Here is a 24,265-nt window from a genome sequence, read left to right on the forward strand (position 1 = left end):
CATTCTCAAAGAAATGGGTGTAATGTAGACATACAAAATGTTTACATGTTGCACATTTAATTTATTAACCAGGATATGCGTCATCAGATCTGGAAAGATATGTTTTTTGGCAGTCGGTCATATTTTCATATTAAATATTGAAAAGAATGTGTAGAGAATAACACTGATTATCTCATAAAAATGGCGACGTCAAGGAGCGGAATATATTATATAGCAAATGTCAGTCAGTGTTAGAATAAGGAACAAATTGGCAAATGTAAGGATCTGAGAGACTTCGACAAGGGACAAATTGTGATGTCCTAAAAACAGCAAAGTCAACCCGTCACAGACCGAAAAGAGAGAATCGAAGCATGTAAACCCCTGACAGAATCCAGTCACTTCAAGGATAGCAGCGACAGCCGACGCACGCGGCAAGGCATCCACGTTATCACTACCTACAGAAGAACTACTGCTTGTGACTTAGAGACGCCTTTCTTCCATATGCCCTGTGACAAAGACCACCCTTCCTCCTAACCTCCAGATGTGAGAATCTCTACACAGTTACCCTCATGGCATCTGGAGAAAGGTGCCAAAGCGGTAACAGTTACTTTCCCAAGCCATCAGAGTCCTAATCCCTAAAAACTGGATTGACATCAACACATACACAAAGTCACCATAGCATTTGTACTTGCATTTTACATAACTGTGTACCGGTCAGCAATTCCGTATCACCATGAAAGAGAAATGCTGTTTCATTGCACTGTGTACTGCACCAGCTATATGGTTGAAATAATAAAAGCTTGACATCAAGTGTTTTGCAGTTTCACCAAAATAAGTTACACAAAGACTTAAACCACAGATTTGACACCCGGGAAGAAGTGCACTGTAACAAACAATGACAAAACACCAATGTAAAGGGGATGGCCAAATTCTTTATTTCAATACTTTTAATTAAAAACGTTCATAACGTTTCTTATAATCAATTAATTAAACATGGACTCAAGTTACTTATTTTGTTCTGTTCTCTTAAAATGGGGCCAAAGATTAAAAACTGTTGCAACAAAGTGTGTTTGGATTTTATAGCAAATACAAAAAAATGTCTTGGGTTTAGTTAAAGATTAGTTCAAAGAAAGAAAAGAATAAAAAAAAAGAAAAAAAAAAAGAAAAAGGATGATAGTAGATGCCTGGCTTTTCTCCACAGACATGAAAAACACGTCACAACCACAAAACCTTCTGTCACAGTAAACACAATTTCCTGTCAAAATACTTTCTTAATTGCTACAGAATTGAAAGAAATGTCCGTTACTAGAATGATACTTGCAGATTGGAATAAACCATTTGTTGTTTTTTTTCCGCCAGAAGTGTTTCATTTGTGATTTGTCCAATTGATTCAGTTTGGCAGTGTTCCAAATACACCACGGTCCTTTCGTTTGAAGCTTCTTCTCCCTTTTATCATCCTTTTCCAGGACAGTCAATGATGTAGAAAGCTGCATTCAGCTGTAGCACCGTGCACTAGTTCATCCTCACATCTTAAAAAGGACCCGTGTCGGTTTTTTCAGTCTTGTGCAAAACTAAGCAAACCTTTCACATGTAATGTGCGTCACGATACGCCTCGGTACACTTGCAAAGAGCATTCCATCAGATCATAATGAAAACATCATAAGCTTCAGTAACAAAACTAGATTTACTCTTCTGTTAAAATAACGTTCAAAATATGTACACATATTACATGTTTTACAGTATTTACACAAGTTTAAAAAAAAACAAAAAGAAAGGAAAAAACTAAACAAAACAAAAACACACGAGGTCTCTTTCTAAGGACAAGTGTGAGACATTTTTGATATTACGATCAAACATCAACACGTCCTGTTGCAACATGCTTCCAAGCTTCTTTCTGACTGTCCGGATACAATTCATTTAAAATTTTCCTTTGCCTGATAATCCAATGCGATTTGTTTTCTGCTGTGAAGGTGTTTTCACTTCAAGTGAAATATTCAAGGGTTTAAGTGTTTTTGTGACTGGAGTCACGGCCAGGACTGAACCTTTAGTATTGTTTTCAGATGTACAGACATCTGCTCCCGGCAGCTGTCGGTGTGTTTGGGGCTGTTTTCACCCACCCAATGGCTCGGTGGCTTGGGCAACACACTTGGTGACGGTGGCTCACTAAACTTGGCTCCGGCATAGGTCTTCTCTGCATCTTTATCCTCAGATGAGAGTTCACCGTTTGTGATCCTGGGAGCATCCCCCGAGCTCAGAGGCTTCCTCGTATCCCTGTTTTCACATTTGGCGTGCCTGCTCTTTTGGGAGTGCGTGTTCAGGTTAGGAACGCCTGGCTCGTGCTGGTCTGTGCTGTGCGGAGAAAGCCTTCTCGTCTGATTTCCTCTTTCTCTCCTTCCTGCTTTCGATTTCAGCAGCTGAGAAGGAACAGAAAAAAAAATCAATCATCAGACTTCAAAAATGGCAAAGTAAAACAAAATTAATGGCATCTGGCCTAGCAGTCATGACCGACATCTCAAACTGCACGTAGGCACGTTATGCACCTCCCCCTCCTGCTGGGCCTTTTTTTATGGTCTACAGATCAGACGAGCACTTTGACACCAAACAAATACAAAGTTGACCCCGATTACAACAGCAGATTTTATATTGCTTTAATATGACTCAATCTCATTACAGATCAAAAGAAATTTGGGTTTTAGACCAGCAAACATGTATCGCAGGGCAATACACACACACACACACACACACAAATATACACTTATACATCAGCCTTATGATGAATATTTAAATTCAATCATGACTTTCGGCTTCATTAACTAGCTAAAATTTTACTAACCTGGTATTTAAAAAAAACCAAGAAAAAAAAGTCCTCTACGCTATCGCCATATCTGTCCTGTCACAGTCTACACTTTTTTATTATATGTTCATTATAAATTAGCTGAAAATTGACAAATAATTGTCTGATTATAGTTTAAAATACGTAACTAAAACTAATGATCAGGATTTTATCTCTTTACTTTTATTTACTTTCGAACCTTCAGTTACACCTCGATATATTTGATGCGTGAAACTGTCAAAAAACCAACACAAAAACAAAAACACATAAAAAGAAGGGTGTCACCGTGAAGGCTGGGGCTTTTGTTTATTTCTGCAACAAAATTTCCCAATAATCCTGCAATTAGTGCAGCTTATGTTATCGCCTTAACCAAGCAGAGAGTCTGGGCTTTAAGCCGATGTAATCGAATTTAAAAGTAAACATTTTATAAATTAGATGTTTATTTTTTTAGTTTGAAGCAGAACGATACCAGTGTCTACCGAGAGGGGGCGCATTAAAACACACAAAGCTTTTGCACTTTTTTGTTTGAATATATGAAATTGTTTGTGTTATATTGTATATAAAAACGATAAAAACTTACCTACTACATATTTTAAGAACGATATTATTTGTCCAAACCGATCTTTACACTTTTGTATGTTTCTCAGATGCTACTTACCTCTTTCTTGGATGTTGTTTTTAAGTGTGTGAAGCCATCCGGGGCAGTTTTGTTAGCCGGAAGCTCTGTATTATTGCCCTGTGGTGCGGGTTTATCATCAGTGCTGTTGTTGTTGATGTCGTTTAAACGTGCAGTGTTTATCCTCAGCACCACCGCTTGTTTCTGGTGCTGTTGAGCCTGACTGTAAACGTTCCTGCTCTGTAATCGGACCCTGTGAGCTCCGTTCTTCAGTAAAGCTCGTCGGGTCGATTTGTTCAGGTTTCCATGTTTAACAAACAGACTCTGTTCGTTGTTTTTGAAGTTGTCTAGTCTGTGCCCGACGAACAGATTGTCACCCAACATGATATCAAAGCTGTTGGATGGCGGATACATGATGATACACGACGATCCAAAATGGCGTCGTTTGAGGATGAATACGCAAAAAAAATAAACACCTTCCCAAACAGTGTTCGAGACGCTTTCTCATATGAGGGGGAAAAACTGGAACGGAATCCTTTTCTTAAAACGAGAACAACTTCGTCGAAAGGTTTACAACCGACCGTGATACACGACACAAAAGTTTCGACACAACTGGCGGAGCTCAGGTCCCGTGTAGCTAAAATGTCGCAGATGTGCGTAATTTCCGGTTAGTTGCATAGCAGCAACAGCCCCAAACCCCGCCCACTCTCTGTTGTGGAACAAAGGAGACCTAAAATAAACCGGTTCCAGTGCAAAAAATTAAAATTCAAGCTTTTTTTAAAATTATTATTAATATAAGTCGTCTTTTCTTTACCTAAAATAAAAACTATTAGAAAATGTCAAAGAATAAGGAGGAATGTGGTTTGTTTTGTAGTACTAGCACACGTAAGCGTACTTTTTCAGTAATGTCGTTCACTAAACGTTAATGAATTAATTTTCCTAGACATTCTGGACAAAAATGAGCTGTTTTTTTTCTTTAACATTCGATTAAAATCATAGATAAAAATCATTTTTAGTGCCTAAAGAACGAGACCGGATGTGCCAAATATGGTATTGTAGCGTATCCGTTGCATTACGTCATGAGGAAGGAGCGTGTGGTGTTTGTTTTTTTTTTACACGTGGGAAAACCCCAGCTAATTTCCAATATGTTTCAACAGCAGACGAATCATTGCCAGAAATGATGAGTGAAACTACATGTCCGTGTACGTGGACTCCTGATCATCACACCCATATGCTATTGTTGAACATCTTATTTCAGATTTATTTCCCCTTTGATGTTATAATAAGTTATAATACCTGTTAAGGTTTTTTTTTTTTTACTAGATTTTCTTACATGTCTATGAAGATTTCTGAAGGTCCATATGCAAGAGCATCAGTGAGGTCATGCACTGATGTTAAGTGAGGCTTGTTGTCTGTTCCAAATTACGCTGCATATCGAACATGTTCGGTGGGTTTGGGGTCATGATTTGAGTTCTTCCACTCCAACTTTAGCAAGCCATTCTTTTTGAGTGCATTGTGCATAGACGCATTGTCATGCTGGAAAGCTTGAGTTACAGTTGAGTTCCAATAAAGGGAATTTGTAATGCTACAGATTACATAGACATTCTATACAGTTGTGTGTGTCAAACTTTGTGGCAACAGTTTGAGGTAAAAAAAACAAACATATAGGCGTTCATATTCGGATTCAAAACAAAACATATTACAACCATATTACAAAACTATAAACAAACTTGTAAAAATAAAAACATGTTTACTATCTCAGGCTTTTAATAAACTTCCAGCCCAAACTGAATTTGATATTAATGTATAGAACACAAGAAGATGAAGGAAATATTCAATAATGGGTGGTGGGATGTGGCTCTTCCAATGTATCTGTAAGTGTATTATTCACTTAGTAATCCACACTTAGAAACAAATGAGCTCATAGGTGTTGTCACCAAGATGGTATCCGTGTTAAAACATTAATCCTGGTAATTAGAAATCATGATATAAAACTTTCCCCAAATCTTTGTGTAACTTGTTCATACAGAAATAATAATGCGCTAGAATATATGAACCTCCAATCTGCTGTTATAATTCAATCCAATACAATTATATATGTAAAGCACTATTATCGTTAGTGACAGTGGTTAATTATAGACTTTAAATTAATCCAAAACGAGCATCTGAAAATGAGCACACAGGACAGTGTGATTACAAATCATTTCCCTTCATAACCGTGTACTTTATGATAAAAAGTTTAATTATAATACTTGATAATATGTTGTACTATTATTGTACTATTGAGGATGAAGCTATATAGTGATACCAGAAGCTCAATTTTATTGTGATAATAAACCTTGATCAGTCTTAAGAGATCTGTCAGTATGTGTGACATTAGTGTTTTGTGTCCCACGCCATAATAGGGTGAAGGACTACAGCTTTGTTGCGCTCAGTCTCTGGGTGAAGGAACTGTGGAAAATCTGCTAAGCAACAGACTGTTTATGTTATATGGAAATCAAGCATTATCAGTCTGTGATTGGCCACAAACATTCTACCCCAATAGCTTACTTTCTTGTTGAATACAAACTACTATGTAATTCAAAGGATAAGTGAGAAAGTTACATCCATGTAGCACCACTACGGCATTTGTTTACTTTTAATTTAGAGACATTTAATCTCGCATGGCCTCCACAGCAGCTTTTTATTGGCCAAGAGGGCGTCTGACTGACAGGTAAAAGCAACCAATCAGCGTTCGGTTTGTTCAGCGTCATGTTTAAGGGTGTGAAAAGGTGACGTCTGTAAAAACACACCATAAGGCGTGCATTGTTGTTCCTTTAGAAAGGCGTGTGAATTGATGTCTGTACTGTGAACTTCATATCATTTGTAAGATCCAGCGTTTTAGCTGATTATCATTATTACATAATTACACTTAAAAAACACGATGGCTTCATTTTTTAATTCTTTCAGGAGAGATGAGAGAAGAATAAGTGTGTCACAAACACACACACAACTAAAAACACACACGGACACACACAACTAACACACACACACACACACACACACACAGACACACACACAACTAAACACAAACAGACACACACCTACATACACACAACACTCACAAACAGACACACAGACACACAGACACACAGACACACACACACACACACACACACACACACACACACACACACACACACACACACACACACACAAACACTCACAGACACACAAACACCTACACATCCCGTATTGGTAATGGGGACTTTTGCACTCTTACACTAAAAACAAAAAAATAAAAACTCTCATAGTTTGCTAAAATAGGATAAACAAAGTGGGTCATTGCTGAAAATTTATGACTCATGCTGAAGTCCAGAATTATACAACATGCACAAAGTCTTTGTGTGGACTGAGTTTCCTTTTATATATATATGCCACTGCTGGGCCCCTGAACAAGGCCCTTAACCCTCAATTGCTCTGTTGAATAAAAAATGAGATAAAACATAAGTTGCTCTGGATAAGAGGGCATCTGCCATATGATGTAAATGTAAACATTTACTTGCATCCGTCTTGCAAATGTTTATGTTCATATAAACCACTTTTACTTTCAGTACGATTTACACAAAATGGTTTGAAACATTTAATAGAAATGTAATTTGACCAAACACAACCCTGCTCCTTTTGTATATATTATGTACTGTGTACTATCTTTGTTTATTTATTTTTTTGTTTACTTATTTATTTATTTTAAAAAATCCTCAGATTTGACAAATTCAGTCTCTGGACTCCCTCTGCTGGTTGTCATTATTTAGTTTCTACCACTCAGGTTGTTATCACACACACGCACACACGCACAATCCACAATCCACCTGCTGGTATGTTTTTTGAATTAATCGTGCTTCTGAACTCAGACTCTGGAGCTCTGAGGTCGAAACTCTACCAGATGCACAACATTGAAGTTTCATTAACCTAGAAACTGGCCTCAAAGCAAATTTGAGGTTTTTCATGAAATGCCCGATTAGGCATACATGCATATGTTTTATTTTATTTTGGCACTGACTCAAGAGAAACAGTTGTATGTTTGTATGTTATGTGCTGGACAGAAAATACATAAAAGTAAAAATAAAAAATAAATATAACGTCCTTCCCGGATTTCAGTAGATTGTAATAAATATCTGAGTATTTAAAATATAATTAATCGATAAGTGATTTTTTTTTAGTTTTAAACACAAATAAAACGATTCTATGAAATGTTTATGATCCTTGTACGTTTTATTTGACTGATTTTTATGGCTATAAATGACCAAAAATTCCACACTAATATTTTATTCCTTTTTATTTCAGCAAATGTCTTCTGATCTTTTAATCTTGTAATGTATAATGATAAAGTAGTACAAAAAAAAATAAAATAAATAATTTTATTAATTGGATATAATTCCTTTTAAAAAAAAGTCTGTGTTATTAACTCTACTGCTAAATAATCCGACTATTATCCTATTACTGTGAAGTTGAGACACGAAAATAAACGACTTCAATTTTCTTTTATTTGGCGTAAACAAAAACCACGTGACCTTCCCGCATCGTTCAAACTACTAGGTGTCGATACCAAAAGGATTCGAATCACCTGCTGTGTCGATTCGGTTTGAGCTTACGTTGTAGTTTGGAATTATGGGTCGCTGAGTGAGCGAGTGACTGAGAAAACCGCTTGGTGTTTGTTTATCTGTTTAAAAAACACTGGTTTATGAGTACAGAAGAAGCCGGAGGCATGGAGACTGGCGGGAAAAAGATGGACGTTAGAACGGTGTGAGCTGTAATTCAGAGGCCGAGTCGGAGTTGAGCAGCAGCCCCGCGCTGGAGAGCTCATCACCGTAGTAACGTCAGTGCTCGGTTAGCACAGAGACAGAAAGATAAACAAGCAGCAACTTCTAACCTCTTAAAGACCATGGCGCACGGAGGACCACCTCCTCGATGGCTAAACTGTCCCAGGAGAGGACAACCTGTAGCTGGTGAGCGTCTGTTGTGTTAGTTTAGCTCCCCAGTAAACACACTTAGCTTGTTACCTCGTATGTTAGCTAGCACAGCTATATCGAGAACCAGCTGGGGTCTAAATTACACGGATCATATGTTTGTCCGTCTGAAAATACAAACAAACACTAGAGTTAAAAATAAAGTATCGCACCGTAACAACGCTAAAGCATAACAGAGTAGTTTCAGTGTTAGCATGTTAGCATGATAGCTAATTAGCCGTCTAGCTTAGCTTCAACGCATTACAAGACCGAGCTAAGCTAAATGACTCACATGTGCACGAGCACAGGATGCATAAACACGTACAAGCATAAGTTAGTATAAACGCGTTCATATTATTATTGTTGTTGTTGTATATAATAATAACAATAATAATAACAAACATAAGCGTTGATGTTCGAGTCAGAAGTAAATCAAAAACACAGTTGAGGGGTGTGTAGCTGAGAGCCAATGTGAGTCATAGTTAAACAGACAGAAAAAGCCCAAGCCAATTTTCTTAGATGTTCATTAAGTGTTATTAATAATCAAAAGTCTGAATTTTTACGAATGCTGTCAACTGTCGCAGTTGAGCCGCCGAATCCACGCCCCTCCCCGAAACCCCTCCCACTCGTCAAGAGGAACGCCTCTTTTCCCCCCCTTCGTTCGGTAAACATGCTCTAATGCATGTTGCTGAATAAATAATACAAATAAAGCCAAACATTTAAAAACTTTCCAAACAAAGATTTCCAGCCGCACCTGCTACGGCTTTCTGACGACCCTGATTTATTACCAGTATTAAGATTTGGGGTTTGATTTGTAAATCTGATAGTTAAGTTAAACGACATTGTTGAGGTACGGAACAATTTTCTAACATAACAGTAAAGCAGAAGCATAAAAAAAATGTAATTTCATAGGTGAATTCACCTCCAATTACTTCTTGAAACATTTCTCTCTAACTCTTTTATTATGCAGGTAAATTTTTACCGATGAAAACCATGTTGGGTCCCAGATATGATGACAATGTCCCAGAGGAGAACAGGTTCCACCCGAGCATGCTGTCCAACTACCTTAAAAGTCTGAAGGTACGTGTTCATGCAAAACCTGGCTGAAAGGGTGCATAAGGTGACTTAAAGGTGGGGTGCACAATGTTTGAAAGCCAATGTTGACATTTGAAATCATCAAAACAAACACGCCCCTAACCCAAATGGGTGTCACCCCTGTTTTGATAGCTCCGCCTCACACATACAGGCAACTATTATGGCGTAACCTGCTGGGGCAGCTGGCCGAGGGGGTATTTTTATCAATGAATGAACTCAATGAGTAATACTATGGTAATACAAATGTGTTTTTGTAGTACTGTGTGTTGTACCGTGAAAGGTTTAGCTCCGTTTCACGCGAAAGACGACGTTCAGCACCTAGAACCCGAGACAGAGGTAACGGCAGGTATCCGCCATGTCAATGTTTCACTCGCTTTCTGCTCATTTCTACACGTTTTTGTTTGTCGGCCCGACTCAGTTTTCTGAAGCATTTCTCAAACATCGTGCACCCAACCTTTAAGGAACTTAAAGTTACTTTTAATTGTGCAAAACAAGTTAGTTCCTGTAAGCAGTCGTTTCCTCACCAGCTACAGTTTTTTTGCTGATATTTTGCTGACGCTGGAGACTCCTTAATTTCTCCTAACAGACACCTTCACCCTTTCAGCAGTTATACCTTAGTGTGTTATACATGAGTGCAATTTTTAATCGGTTTAATGTTAGATATGTGCAGTGCGTCCACTGTTCAATTTTTCTCTTGATTGAGCTGTTATTATAGAAATGATACCCTTTTAGAACAAGCACATTAGCGTAAACTTGTGAGAACAGATCATATTTGAGAATTCCTCAGCGTTGTGGTGTAACCATATAACCTTGTGTCTCACGTTTTTCTAATCATCTCTGGATGTTTTGTAGCATTTTTCAAGAGATGACGCACATAGTGAGGGACGTTATACTTATGTGATGCTTATGTGATGTTTATACGTGCTTATGATGATATGCACTCTTACATACTTCAAATATAGTATGATGTTAAACAGCTTTAAAAACACGTCTCTTGTTTTGTCCCCAGGTGAAGATGGGCTTGTTGGTCGATCTGACGAACACGACGCGCTTTTACGACCGAGCAGATATCGAAAAAGAAGGGATCAAATACATCAAACTTCAGTGTAAAGGGTACGCTTTTTGTTAATGAACGTAAAAGTTTGATTAGATTATTTCCAATGCTGTTTTTTGAGTTATTTAGAATAATGTTAATATAATAAGGTTTTCTAACGTTAGGCTATGATTCCCACCACTCAGACTTTTGAGATTGTTTGTAACATGCCGTCGTCATATCTTGCCTCAGAAAGGGGGCGTGGCCAGGCATGGGTAACATGCGGCATGTAACGTATTATAACTAATCACCTGTTTGTCATGACGAGATGCGGCTCAGCTCTGAAGATGCAGCTCAGCTTACCAAATCCACTGCGATATTCATTTGGGGAAGTCGTGGCCTAATGGTTAGAGTCTGACTCCTAACCCTAAGGTTGTGGGTTCGAGTCTCGGGCCGGCCACGACTGAGGTGCTCTTGAGCAAGGCACCGAACCCCTCAACTGCTCCCCGGGCACCGCAGCATAAATGGCTGCCCACTGCTACGGGCAAGGGCATCGATTTGGGTAGGGACGGTAGGGACATGTCCCTACCAATATCCAGGGAACACTCAATTGTCCCTAGCAATAATTCGACCAAGCCTATGTATATTTATACATAACCACTGATATCCGTCTGTGTCTTGCGCTTTTTTACTTTTCATTTAACATTTATCCAGGAATCATTAAATAAGATGAAAATATTTTACAACGGCGTTCTGTAAAAAAAAGCGCAACTAGTGGAACCCAAACGGTTAACAGATCTACCCCCTGCAATGAATCCTGCCTCTGTAAATCAACTCTCTAAAATGATTGGCCTTTGCCTTTTTTGAGTCCCGCCTCTCTAACCCACGTCGCTGTTTGATTGGCTTTGTCTTTCTCGCTAATGTGTTGAGGACGGCTGCAGCTATATTCCGTTGTATGAAGCAATATGCAACGTGATTATGCAGGCTACCGGTATGTGAGTAAGAAAGTATTCTTATAACAACAGTTTTATGCACAAAATACGGGGAATGTTGTCCCCACCAATGTCAAATAAATTATGTCCCCACCAATGTCAAAATCAAACTTTCGCCATTGGCTCCGGGTGTGTGTTCACGGTGTGTGTGTGTGTTCACTGCTGTGTGTGTGCACTTTGGATGGGTCAAATGCAGAGAACAAATTCTCAGTATGGGTCACCGTACTTAGCCGTATGTCATGTCACTTTATTATTTGAGCACAAAGACCGTACATAAGACGTCACATGCTGTAACACATTTTTCTTTCTTAACGCAGCCACGGGGAATGTCCCACTGCAGAGACGACAGAGACGTTCATCAGAATATGTGAAAACTTTATACAGAAGAATCCTACTGAGCTCATAGGCAAGTTAAAGCCTTTTCTACTTCAGCTTTTTAACTGTTTATATATCTTTTTGTGCAACACCAAATGGACACAGAATGAATTTTCCTTCAAAACACACACACACACACACACACACACACACACACACACACACACACACACAATTTTCTATTTTGTTTCTATTTTAGATTTTTAATGACATTCAGTAGGTGGCACCTTACAGCATTTGGACTTAAATGCTAAGAGTGGCTTATGCTGAACACACAGAATAGCTTTGTCTTTCGTTTTCTCCGTTTCCAATCGTTCACTTCAGCTGTGCATTCAAATTAATTTACTAATCCAGGAGACTTAGTTTAGGTTTGAAATCTGTATAAAAATGCTCAACTAACACACACACTCTTCATTTAAAAGTTGCTTGACTGTATTTGATTTTAAACGCAAATCTGATATTTCCAATATTCATTTATATTTCTAATATATCGCCACCATCATCTCTGGCTCGCTCATTATGAATCCATTTCAAATTAAAACCTAGAATTTATATCTTGAATTTACGTATCCATTGTTAAAAGCGCCAAACAAATGGATTCAAATTTGTGAAGGAAAGGAAAGAAAAGAGGTGACGAGGAGACGTTTCACACCGTACGTTCCTGAACCCCGGATTGACCTCCATTAATGCGTAGAATTCTGTATACATTCTTTAGAAATCCTTATAAAGGATAAAGTGTAATTATAACGTTTGGAGCTGCACGAGGTGTGAGATATTCAGAGCGTAACGTTACCCGATGTTATTGCATTCCGATGTCCGTCTTTGTCCAAGCGATAAAGATTTAACGATGAGTGATCAGATATTTTCAGACAACTTTTGTAAACCCGGTGGAATGTTTCAGTTCAAATGTTTACACACAACTTTACTGAGCGTTTGATAAATCAGCCCTGTTAATTGTATATATATGAAGCGAGGGATCCTATAAAAATTGATACACACCAGAAATTGATGTTTAAGCCTAGCATACGTGTGTCAACATGTGATTTATTATTATTATTATTATTATTATTATTATTATTATTATTATTATTATTATTATTATTATTTTTGTTTTTTTATACATGTGTTTAATTTCAAGTTTATTTGTATAGCGCTTATTCCAATTGACATCGTCTCAAAGCAGCTTTACAGAAACATAAACATAGAACAAAAGGTTAATATAAAGAATAATATAAAGATTAATAGAATACAAAATTCCAGATTAATATTAGATAGATTTAGTTCACAATGTGTATGTATTTATCCCCAATGAGCAAGTCTGAGGTGACTCAGGTGACTGTGGGGAGGAAAAACTGCCTTAGACGGTAAAGGAAGAAACCTTGTGAGGAACCAGATACAAAGGGGAACCTCATCCTCATGAGGGTGACACTAGAGGGTGTGATTATAAATATACAGAATCACACTGAAAAGGAAAAAGACGCTCTCTGTGTCCAGTAGAGGGAGCAAGCGTACTGTCCTAAATCCTTTTTCCTCTCATAGCCTCAGGACATGTAGAGGAACATATTAAAAATGATCGGTTTGCTGCCAAGTCTCATATATTAAACATCCAAACAGAGCTTGAACGACAAAGGCGAGAGGAAAAAAAAAAGAAGAAGCCGAACGTGTTTTCCGGCTCTCCGAGCGTGGCGCCCGTATTCTGAAGAAAGGGTTTGATTGACGTTGCTCTGTCCGAGCCACTCATCCGCCGCTCCTCCACCTCTCCTAGCTGCCTGTTAGCCTGAGAAGCGTGAAAGCTGAGCCTCCATCCTGAGAGTTATTAAAAAATATTTTCATCTGAGGTACTGATATAAATGAAAGATGAATAAAACATCATCCACCCCCTTCCTCCCCCCAATACCCCAAACCCCTTTTCCAGCTCTATTTCACGCTAAGGAAGTCACATTAAATTAAGATCTGTGCATCAGGCATAATATTTTCTGATAAAGAATATATTTTTTTTTATAATTGAAGTGACATGAAGTGAGATGATTATAATTTCCACACAGGTAGAGGAAACGATTCTAGCGGAAGGCATTCGGAAAGATGTAGCATTCATGTTTAATTCGATGACTCATAACTCTGCAGAGAATGTATTCGAATATCAAGTCTTACAAACTATCACATTCCTCGTCTAGGATTCGGAAATATATCATTTTAGGGAATACATCAACGCTCAGGAGTTGAGTTCCTGCTACTCTCGTGAATATGTAGCTTTAATAATGTGTTATAATATTTTTTAAATACTATTTAATATGAATAAATTATTTATTATGTTCTTAAAGTAATTCTGCGGCAACTATTTTATTTATTTAGCTGTTTGTTTGCTTGCTTGTTTGTTTATTTATTTATTTTATCATTATATATATTTTTTATATTATTGTTTTGTTATTAATTGTGTGTGTGTGTGTGTGTGTGTATATATATATATATATATATATATATATATATATATATATATAATGTATGTATATTTAAAATTATTATTATTTTATTTTACGATTTATCGCTCCTATTTTTCGCCCAGATATAAAACATTCCCATAGTGGAAAACTTGGTTAAGACTCCTTTTAAAAAAAATTAATCGAATCCTATTTGTACATATTGGACACATGGGCAGTGTCACAAAGCAGTTTTGGAGCAATGTTTAAATTCAGGGAAAAACGAAATCTTTTCCAAAAGCCAGAGGTGACGGCGACGAGGCGGGGGGGGACCTCCTCTGAGACGAGATGAAGAAGAAACCTCGCGAACCAAAACCAAACCTTATCCTCATCTGACACCAGATAGTGTGATTATGAATCATTTCCCTTCATAACTGAGTAGAAAAAGTGCGATTCTGTAACCAGGACATTCTTTTTTTAGATTCAACACGGAGTCTGTTTTGTTGAATTGTTCACTGACGGAGGCTTGAGTTCAAAACTGTGGCAATTTCAGTCCAAAGCCATCTTTATGTTTCTAAATGGCTCCAAAGTATCTCCAGGTTGTCCATGTGGTGAGAATGAGAATCACTTCTTTAGAGAATACTTTGTCGTATCATCAACACAATTAACACTCTCGATTTGAATAAATAGGGACGTCTTTATTAATCGATCAAGCCGTTAAAGCTCTGGGTTGTTGAGCAGAGGATCAGGGGTCAAGCCCCAGAACTGCCACGCTGCCACTGTTGGGCCCTTGAGCAAGGCCCTTAACCCTCTCTGCTCTAGGGGTGCTGTATCACTTCTGACCCTGTGCTCTGACCCCTGGTGTTTTAACTCACACCCCAAACCGAGAGCAACAGAATCACCAATCTACTCGAGCAGGAGCGCATGCTGTTTGACGATGCAGCAGAAGTGTAACAGTCCATGTGGCATCATGCACCGATACAAACTGTGGGTTGTGAGTGAGGGGTGACAGGGAAAAATACATAATACATTCTGTACGGTCAAATTTAAAAGATTTACCCGACCACATACCGACACTATACAAGCATAAATACATAGAAATGTACGGAGTTATACACCAAAACGTCAGTTTCATTTTTCATTCATTTTTAATAAGCAGTTGGTGTTAAGTAATATCATTTTAAAGCTCCGCCCATTTTTTATTTTTTTTTAAACAGTATTTTGGTTTGTACTGATGCGACACTCATGTGTTTCACTCGTGTGCAATTCTAGGCATCGACGATCTGAAAATTGCATTTTTCATTTTCGAATATGTTGCAATTAATACAGCAGTCGCTATATTAGCTGGTAGAAAACAAACATTTCTGTTGCTGTTCTTGTATTTTAATAAATCCATGGTCAGGGAGTCGGGAACCACTACGGCCATGTCCGTCATTTCCGCTTGCTTTCCTGAGGAACGATGGACAAGATCGTTAGGCTTTTTTTTTTTTTTTTTTTTTGGGTTCCCTACCAGTATCATGATGTTTTCAAGACAGAAACCATCATTTTCTGATGATAAATTTAAGAAAAAAAGTTAAACTCCTGAGTGATTAGTGCTACATAATCAATAAAGATTTTGGGCTTCTCCACAAGACCTATAAGACACTATTTTTTTTTATAATATATACTATTTTGTTTCCACTCCCTATCCGATTGTTCCTTGATGTGTAGTTCTGTCATATGTCCTATAAGAGGCGCTCTTGAGGTTCAGACAAATCTTCAATGCATATCTCCCAGTAGCAGGAATCCATGAATTATATTGTCATAGCTGCGGTGAGAGGCTTATTGATGCTGCCTTGGAAACGACCTCCCTGGGGCTCAGGGAAGGGGAGCAACGATCAGCAGGATGAGAGGGGCATGAGTGGGCATGATAAGGGCCGAAACCCCATCTCTGAGGACCTGAGAACCAGACGACACTATCTGTCACTCTAACGAGGTGGAAGGGGGTTGTTCAGGCGAGAAGGGATGCTTGCAACACTGTTCTGGATGAAGACGCCAACGTTAATCCAGTCCCTTTTAGGTCACGGACTTTCATTGCTTCACTGTTCAAAGCACGTGACCGTGCATCCGATGCGTCGTTAAACAGAAGACCGGGTTAGTGCTAATTTTAAACCGCGCCGGTCGGAACGTCTGCTGACATTAGTTACGTTTATTAAAGATTCCTCCACCTACCCTGTTAAATTAGGCATTAAACTTTGCGCTCGCTCTTTGCCCTTAATCAAGCAATCCATCAGGTTTTTTTTTCTCACTCCAGGCTAAAAGGAAGTCCCAAGACCTTTGATGCATTTATTCATAATTTTTCTCCATTAATGTTCTCCCACACTCATGCACACTCTGTAGAAGGAGTTTAAACACGGTCAGAAATCAAACGTGACGGAAAAACATCACGTAAATGTTCACGCATCACAGGGCAACGTAACACACTCGGAGGAAAGCGCTACGATCGGTTAGAGTCGTTGTGATCGACAGGATAGACAGAGTTACTAGTTAATAACATATAACTATTTAACGTTAGCTATACGGACCGATTTAATTCGATTTCATTCTTTATGTTAGATTAGTAGGAAGTCGGTCGTTCAGGGCGTAGTAAATATTTTGCACGAACATCCTTTTGTGTCATGGTAACAATTATTGCGGAGAAAAATAGTTAGTGATGCAACAGTTCAAACATTTTGCGCGACAAGCTTTTAATGTGGCAGTACTACGGGCCAGGAAGCCCGAGCTTTGCTTTCCTAATGAATAGGTGAGAATGTGTGCATTTCCCTCAGAGGGCAGGAACTCCATCAGCGACTGAGAGGGTGAGCGAGTAGAGAGGGAATTAACGAGAGAGAGAGAGAGAGAGAGATGAGGTGTGAATGAATGAGCCCGAGCTGGAGAGACAAAGGCACGGAGGTCACGTTCGAGAGTGTGAAAGCGAAAAGGAAAGGCTTTGTTAGCGAGTCATGTAAAGCGTTGGGGGAGGAAGAGAACGAGGAAAAGGAAAACGGATTACAGACCAGCCATGGAGGACTGAAGGGGTGCCCTAGAGTGTGGCAGCCAGTGTAGTCTTTGATCAACAGAATTCAGTGTAACACACACAGCCTGAACTGAACGCACTACATCCATCACACCGGGCAGTCTTGAGGGTTGTGTTTGATTAAGCAGAAACCTCACACACACCAGTTGATACGGAAAGCATACAGACAGACAAAGAAAATGATGGATGAGAGACGATGAGCCGTGTATCACTCTGTGTGTTCTGTCTCTTTCCATCCCCCCTTACAGGTGTCCACTGCACTCACGGCTTTAACCGGACAGGCTTTTTGATCTGCAGCTACCTGGTGGAGAAAATGGACTGGAGGTGAGAGGTGGTGTGTGTGTGTGTGTGTGTGTGTGGGTTGTGCTTGTTTACTTGCGTCATTCGGCCATAAATTCATAAACAGGCCTAAAATAGAAACGCTAAAAGATTAATACGTCCTCTCCGTCCTCGCTATATCGCATCATCGGCGAAAATGCCCAGTACGAAGCGGCCGTTCGCTTTAAAATACTTAACGTCTGTGAAGCGGCGCTCAAGTTTTTCCATGTCTTCAGACGAACGCGAATATGGACGAGACTATGGTCGCGTCTTCCTCGTGTGGAAACACAATACCTGTTTCGCTACTTCATAAATCTCTATAGATATCACAAACAAACCTGTGGAAGAAATCTGTTCATTGCAGAGGACCCGAGCAGATAAACCCTGCATACGTTCAAGCAAGAAAAGGAGAATTCTTAAATATAAGCAAAAGCAAGATTAAACATTATAATACATGATGTAAAAGTCACCTATGGTCACTGCTTTGCTTGGCAGCTTTATACAGGATGACCGGTGCAGGACATGAAGGTCAGGATTTTCCTGTTGAAAATCAATTCCTCAAATCAGTTCTGTATATTTTTGCCCCCCTGAGTCTGCTAGCTGATAGACACTTCACAGCACGAGATCCTGTAGATGTAATGCGTATCCTTAAAATCAGTCACACGGAAGCGCTGCTCTCTGTAGAGGAAGAAGTAATGGGGAGATTCTCCAAGGCCTTCGCGGCACATCCTGAATTATTCATCGCCGCCCGTGAGAGGCTGATGAATGTAGGATTGGAGAGAGAGAGAGCTGAGAGTGGCACGGAGAAGGTCACCGCTTGATGGGAATCTTACAGGCTTGTGTTCACATCCACAGGTCAAAGTGAGACAAATCGGATTTGCCGCCATAACGTGGCAGATCTGTTTGTTTTCTACACGTCAAATCTTTCACACTAATCCAGGGCACGAATTGTTCCAGAAGATTCAGTTGAAATCTGAGATCGATTGATATTTGGGGGTGGGGGGAAATAACTGCACGGAAGGTATTAAAGACAACGAGGGAAACCTAAGACATGTCACTTAATAAAGGCAGATAAAATCCCAGCAATAATTTAGAAATGTACACCGTTGGAATGTAAAAGTAACACGAACATAACCGTAATGTTTACCTCACTGTTTGTGCCAGTATCTAACATGTAGAATATATCCCTGTATTCGCTGTATTACATCTTTTATTACACAGGAGTGTGAATTTTGTGTATTATTATTTCATCACACAGCAGTACATCATGGTCTTTTGGTTGAGGCTTAAAACATATCCGTGTATGTGATGGTTCATAATTAAAACTTTAAAGATCATAAAATCTGGTTCATGTGTGTCAGGCACTCGCGGGTAACTCCACATCTCTCCGTTTCTCTTTGTAGCATCGAAGCCGCGACGGCTGCATTTGCTCACGCTCGCGCGCCTGGCATCTACAAAGAAGACTACCTGAAAGAACTTTTCCGTCACTATGGCGACGTAGACGACACTCCTGCTGCCCCAGAGCTTCCCGATTGGTGCTTCGAAGACGGCAACGACGACGCCGACGACGACGGCAACGTGATCGGTCAGGACTCCGGGCCGAGCTCGTCAGGCTCCAACCCGAGCAAGAAGAAGCGAGAAAAACTAAAACTGGTGGGACTTTTTTTAATGTTTATTCATGAATTAATTGCGTCTGGGTCTCGTCACAGTTTTGATCTGGTTTGATCTTTATAAAGTGGGTAGAGCGAGCAGGTAGGAACTGAGGGGCTCATTTATAACTGGATCTAGCCCTGTTTTGTAAGTACGACACTCATACAGACGATGTCGTCGAGTCGTCCCAACGAGCCTCATGGGAAGTTGAGCCGCACGGAGACGCCCAGCAGCCAATCACAGGAGAGAGAGCTGGAGTGAGGGCACATACAGTGGGTATGATGCAAAAACAAATTAACCAGATTATCATATATATCCAAAAGCTGTATACACGGTGTGTAGACTTTTTCTATCCACTGTAGCACATGACAGGAAGTCCAGCTGCTTTAAAGCTCCACTTTCCAAACAGCTTTCTAAAAATTGAGACTCGAGTTCCACATTCCTTTCCTTTCTCGACTCATCTCGATGCCCCGATCCCAAGAAACAAGCGAGGGTTTTTATTCCCATCCAGTTCCTCAGGACTGTAACGAAGACTTCACCATGGGAGATAATTGCAGCAGCTTCCTGCAGCCGTCTCGTTTGACGGAGAAAAATTAGCGAGGATGTCCCCCTCAGTTCCCGCATCGAAATCACGACACCGTATATCCCTGGCTGTCGAAGGCTTCAGAAAGCCAATCAAGCATGACTCAGGTTATTTTATTATTTTTCTCATCCACAGGGACTTCTTAGCTGCTGATTAGCCCGAGTCATTTCCTCTCCCTGCTTGGCACATGCACTTGGAGAAGTTAAAGTGGCATGTCAGCATGGTGTGTAGGAGGTTGTGACAGCCACGTGGCTCCTGGCTCTGATCTGGGTTAAGATTTCTTTCTTTCTTTCTTTCTTCTTTTTTTTTTTTTTTTTGGTCAGTTTACATTTACTGGAGTTGATGAAACATCTGAGGAGAAGCTGTAGAGTTCGGTTTGCCCTCTTCCGCATACACAAGCTCACAGACGCCTACGATTGGCTAGGGTCGCTGTGATTGACAGGTCAAGAAAGAGTATTGTAGTTTTTCTCTTTTCTCTTTTTTTTTTCTCCTGCTGCAATCAGCTGGAAGGTATAGAAAAACAAAGCAAGCCTTAAGTTTAACTTTTAAACAAGACTGAATTTGAGGGTTTTTTTTTTTCTTTTAAAGCATTTCTTCTGCTTTCAAGAGAGAGCTGGAGGTGGTTACGATCTAAACCCCGTGCACTGGTTGCTTGTGCATATGTTTTGCTTTGATAGTGAAGCTCTTCGCCTCGGTTTTTCACCCACATAAAGGGATTATCCTCCTCGTCAGTTGCAGTTTTTCAGACGAAAGGGATCATCCCCAGGTCATGGCATGCTATAGAGAATTGTTTTACTGAGAATATTATTATTTTTTTTTTATTCAAGGAAATAAAATCTGGGGCTTAATTGAAATTTTTAAGCTGTTAAAAAAAAATCAAGCTCACAAAAGATGGTATTTCAGCCTAAAGCAGGAAATGATCAGGACTGAGACTGCGACGTGTTTGTAATCTTTTATTTGCCCCACTTGACAGTGTTACAACACCCCCCTGTCTCTCCCCTCACCCCACCTCCTCGCTCTCTGCTTTTCTCATCCTTCTTCTCTCTAACTTTTCACCTCCGCTCTCTTTTTCTCTTCTCGTTCTCCTCTTACTCTCTCTCATTCACTCTCCCCATTCTTACCTTCCCCCTCTCCTCCCCCCTTTTCTCCTTCCTCTCTTCCCCTATTTCTCTTTCCACTTTCTTTCCTCTCTCTCTCTCTCTCTCTCTCACTCATTTCTCATCCTTCTCTCTCTCTCTCTCTCTCTCTCTCTCTCTCTCTCTCTCTCTCTCTCTCTCTCTCACACTCTTTTCTCATACTTCTCTCTCTCTCTCTCTCTCTCTCTCTCTCTCTCTCTCTCTCTCCCTTTCCTCTCTCTCTTTCTTATCCTTCACTCTCCTTCTTATCCTTCTCTCTCTCTCACTCATTTTTCTCATCCTTCTCTCTCTCTCCCTTTCCTCTCTCTCTTTCCTATCCTTCACTCTCCTTCTTATCCTTCTCTCTCTCTCTCTCTCACTCATTTTTCTCATCCTTCTCTCTCTCTCCCTTTCCTCTCTCTCTTTCCTATCCTTCACTCTCCTTCTTATCCTTCTCTCTCTCTCTCTCTCTCTCTCTCTCTCTGTCTCTCTGTCTCATGTCCTCTCACTGTTCTCTCTCTCTCGCTCTCGCTCACTCCTCTCTCTTCTCTCTCTCGTCTCTCTCTCTCCTCATCTCTCTCTCTCTCTCTCTCTCGCATCTCTCTCTCTCCTCACGACACCAGCACTCAGTTTTTCTCATGCCTCTTCTACACAGGGATAACCCCCCCCCTCTTATCCTTCACACTCCTTCTTATCTCTCTCTCTCTCTCTCTCTCTCTCTCTCTCTCTCTCTCTCTCTCTCTCTCTCTCTCTCTCTCTCAGGGTGCTGTGTTTCTGGAAGGCGTCTCCGTGAAAGGAGTGACTCAGTTGACCACTCAGCCCAAACTGGGTCAGGTTCAGCGGAAATGTCAGGAGTTCTCCGAGTGGGAAAAGTGAGTCTTCACATCCAAACATTCGTCTGAGGAGAAACGGCAAACACAACTAGTTCCCACAGATAATTACAACATCAATACCAGAAACACAAGCCAAATTATACACATGCAAATGAATTAGACATCAGTGTTTTAAATAATCATACCATACGGATATTCCACACATCCTTCATACCCTTATTAATAATACTTTTAAAAGCATAAAACTAGAGATTTATAACCCCTGCTTTTCACATTTGTAGCCATTTGTTGTAGGAGTGGAAATGCACTTACTTAGAAAAGTAGATCTCAGATCATTTGGAGCGACATATAAGGTCGATGCTGTCGAACGAAGACGCCGTTTATGTTAATAGTCGGACACAAGAACGGATTTCCTGTGAACTTAAATAGCCGTGTGTAAAGCCGTCCATCAGACCCACCTTGTTTTACATTCAGATTTCTGTCCTGAGTGACACGTTTTCAACAGGGAAAGCCTCCCTGTCATGTCTCTATAGGGCCTGATGGGGTTGTGGCAGCCGTGCATCAGTGTGAAGTTCAGTGCCACGCACCGTACAACCACAAATAGCTCCCTTTCTCATTCCGTCCCACAGAAACGCCTCGCGAACTGTCTAAAAGTTTTAGTGGAGGCTTAAGAAATGACAGCTCTTTTGTGGAATAAGAACGGCTCGTCTCCCAGCCTGTCTCCCGAGTTCTTCTTGATTAATTTAGAGAGGTGAACAATAGGGACAAATATTTCTCCACCGCCTCAAACTCATCAGCTTTCCCGGAGTCCTGAAGTAACCGTGCCTCGGTCAGGTGTCCACTTTTCTTGAGCTAGCGGAGCAGTGTAAAAAAAAAAAAAACAGTCCCCAAAGTGCATGCAGTATCAGTTAAACACTTTCTCCTGGTGGAATTAAGAGCAGTATTGAGACTCGGTTAGAGGTAGAAATTAGAGGTAGTATTTGGGGGGGGAAAAAGTTTTAAGGGTCGATTCAGGGGCAGCGTTTCATCACCATCACTTCAGTTATGTAATAGAATCTGCATCTCATACTTTTATTTAAGTGAATGTCTTCTGAGATGCTACAAATCGGGCTGCTGCAAAATGATACTCGAGATCTGCAGCCAGATATGAAAAGAGAAGAAAAAATGATGTGAGGAACATATTTTAGGAACATGTACAGCTCAGCCTTAAGAAACTGTTAATGTGTTTGGTAAAAAGGAATGGAAATATAATAAAGTAAGTGTGTGTGTGTGTGTGTGTGTGTGTGTGTGTGTGTCAGGACTGGCTTCCCTGGAGCTCAGCCTGTGTCCATGGATAGGCGCAACATTCATCTGTTGGAGCAGAATGGCTACAAGGTCAGCTGGAAGGCAGATGGAACACGGTGAGCTGCTTATACACCCACACACACACACACACACACACACACACACACGACTCTTCTAGTCACTTCGGATGGAACTGAACACAGCAGCACTTTCAATCTGACTCCAAGACATTCTGCTGCAGAATTTTCCAGTCGATGGCAAACGACAATATCAGATGCACGTAAAGCGGCATCGCTAGTTTTAGCAGAATACGGTGAATTTTACAATCGTTGAAAAATAAACCACCCAACGTGGGGTTACTTAAAAGATGTTAGTAAGACATTTTGCTCACCAGAATGTTCTTGATTAAAATCCATACTCATCCATTCTCACCCCCGGTAGCCCCGCCCCCTTACATTTCCTAAGCTGCGAATTTCGAGTGCATGAAGTGGCTAACATTCCACAGTTGGTTTATTTTCCCCCCTTCGGGGATTATCTGGGAACATTAAGTACACTGCATCTTTTTACTTTTAACTGTAAATACTATTTACATTATGGTATACTTATACTATGCTATTTATACAGTGGTGTGGAATAGTGCATAAATTATGCGATTTGGGATGCACCAAGAGACACGGTAGACTCTCCGAGATAGCTTGAAGTCTTTTGATGCAGTGATTGAAATGTAATCGGTGTGGACAGTGTGCTGAGACCTGGCAACCCTGCCCTGTATTCTTTTGCCATTACATGCCGCATGCCCCAGAGTCAGAACGGACCATGCAAACACCGTGCTGTAAAAAGTTTCCGGTATTGTTGTTCTGTTATATTGCAGTCTCAGGCCCCAGCTCTGAGGGAAGACAGCTTGCTATCATGTCTCTGTGGTTGATTCCAGATACCCCTAACTGCTTTAGTGTACCGTAGGTGAAAAGCAAAAAGCAGCAGCTCAGTGTTTATAAAACAAAGGGTGAGAAACACTGTAGATGATTTTCTGCTTCCTCTGAGATTCTGCAGTATGGAGCCAGCACACACTATGCTATCCCGTAACGCAACGGGACTGGCA

At 40.2% G+C, this 24,265-nt stretch overlaps 2 protein-coding genes across 4 annotated transcripts in view; one reads left to right on the top strand and one right to left on the bottom strand.

The window, feature by feature from the left end:
* Nucleotides 1–891: 891 nt before the first annotated feature.
* On the bottom strand, nt 892–4,084 carry pnrc1 (proline-rich nuclear receptor coactivator 1). The gene is made up of 2 exons (XM_027177091.2): nt 3,471–4,084; nt 892–2,393 (listed from the first exon to the last, which is right to left on the bottom strand). The coding sequence occupies exons 1-2, from the start codon at nt 3,840–3,842 to the stop codon at nt 2,004–2,006; spliced, it is 762 nt and encodes a 253-aa protein (XP_027032892.1). The 5' UTR covers nt 3,843–4,084; the 3' UTR covers nt 892–2,003.
* A 3,906-nt stretch (nt 4,085–7,990) lies between these two features.
* Nucleotides 7,991–24,265, top strand: part of rngtt (RNA guanylyltransferase and 5'-phosphatase) — a 100,633-nt gene continuing 84,358 nt past the window's right edge. Inside the window, exons 1-8 of one of the 3 annotated variants that reach the window (XM_047818188.1) lie at nt 7,991–8,416; nt 9,387–9,496; nt 10,521–10,624; nt 11,854–11,942; nt 17,632–17,707; nt 19,105–19,354; nt 21,812–21,921; nt 23,181–23,282. In XM_047818188.1, the coding sequence (XP_047674144.1) occupies nt 8,353–8,416; nt 9,387–9,496; nt 10,521–10,624; nt 11,854–11,942; nt 17,632–17,707; nt 19,105–19,354; nt 21,812–21,921; nt 23,181–23,282 (905 nt within the window). In that variant the 5' untranslated portion in view covers nt 7,991–8,352. The remainder of the gene's footprint in view (nt 8,417–9,386; nt 9,497–10,520; nt 10,625–11,853; nt 11,943–17,631; nt 17,708–19,104; nt 19,355–21,811; nt 21,922–23,180; nt 23,283–24,265) is intronic. The other 2 variants (XM_047818187.1, XM_027177073.2) reach the window with 2 other exon arrangements.

The sequence above is a fragment of the Tachysurus fulvidraco genome, chromosome 9, assembly GCF_022655615.1.
Source record: "Tachysurus fulvidraco isolate hzauxx_2018 chromosome 9, HZAU_PFXX_2.0, whole genome shotgun sequence".
Classification (NCBI taxonomy): Eukaryota; Metazoa; Chordata; class Actinopteri; order Siluriformes; family Bagridae; genus Tachysurus; species Tachysurus fulvidraco.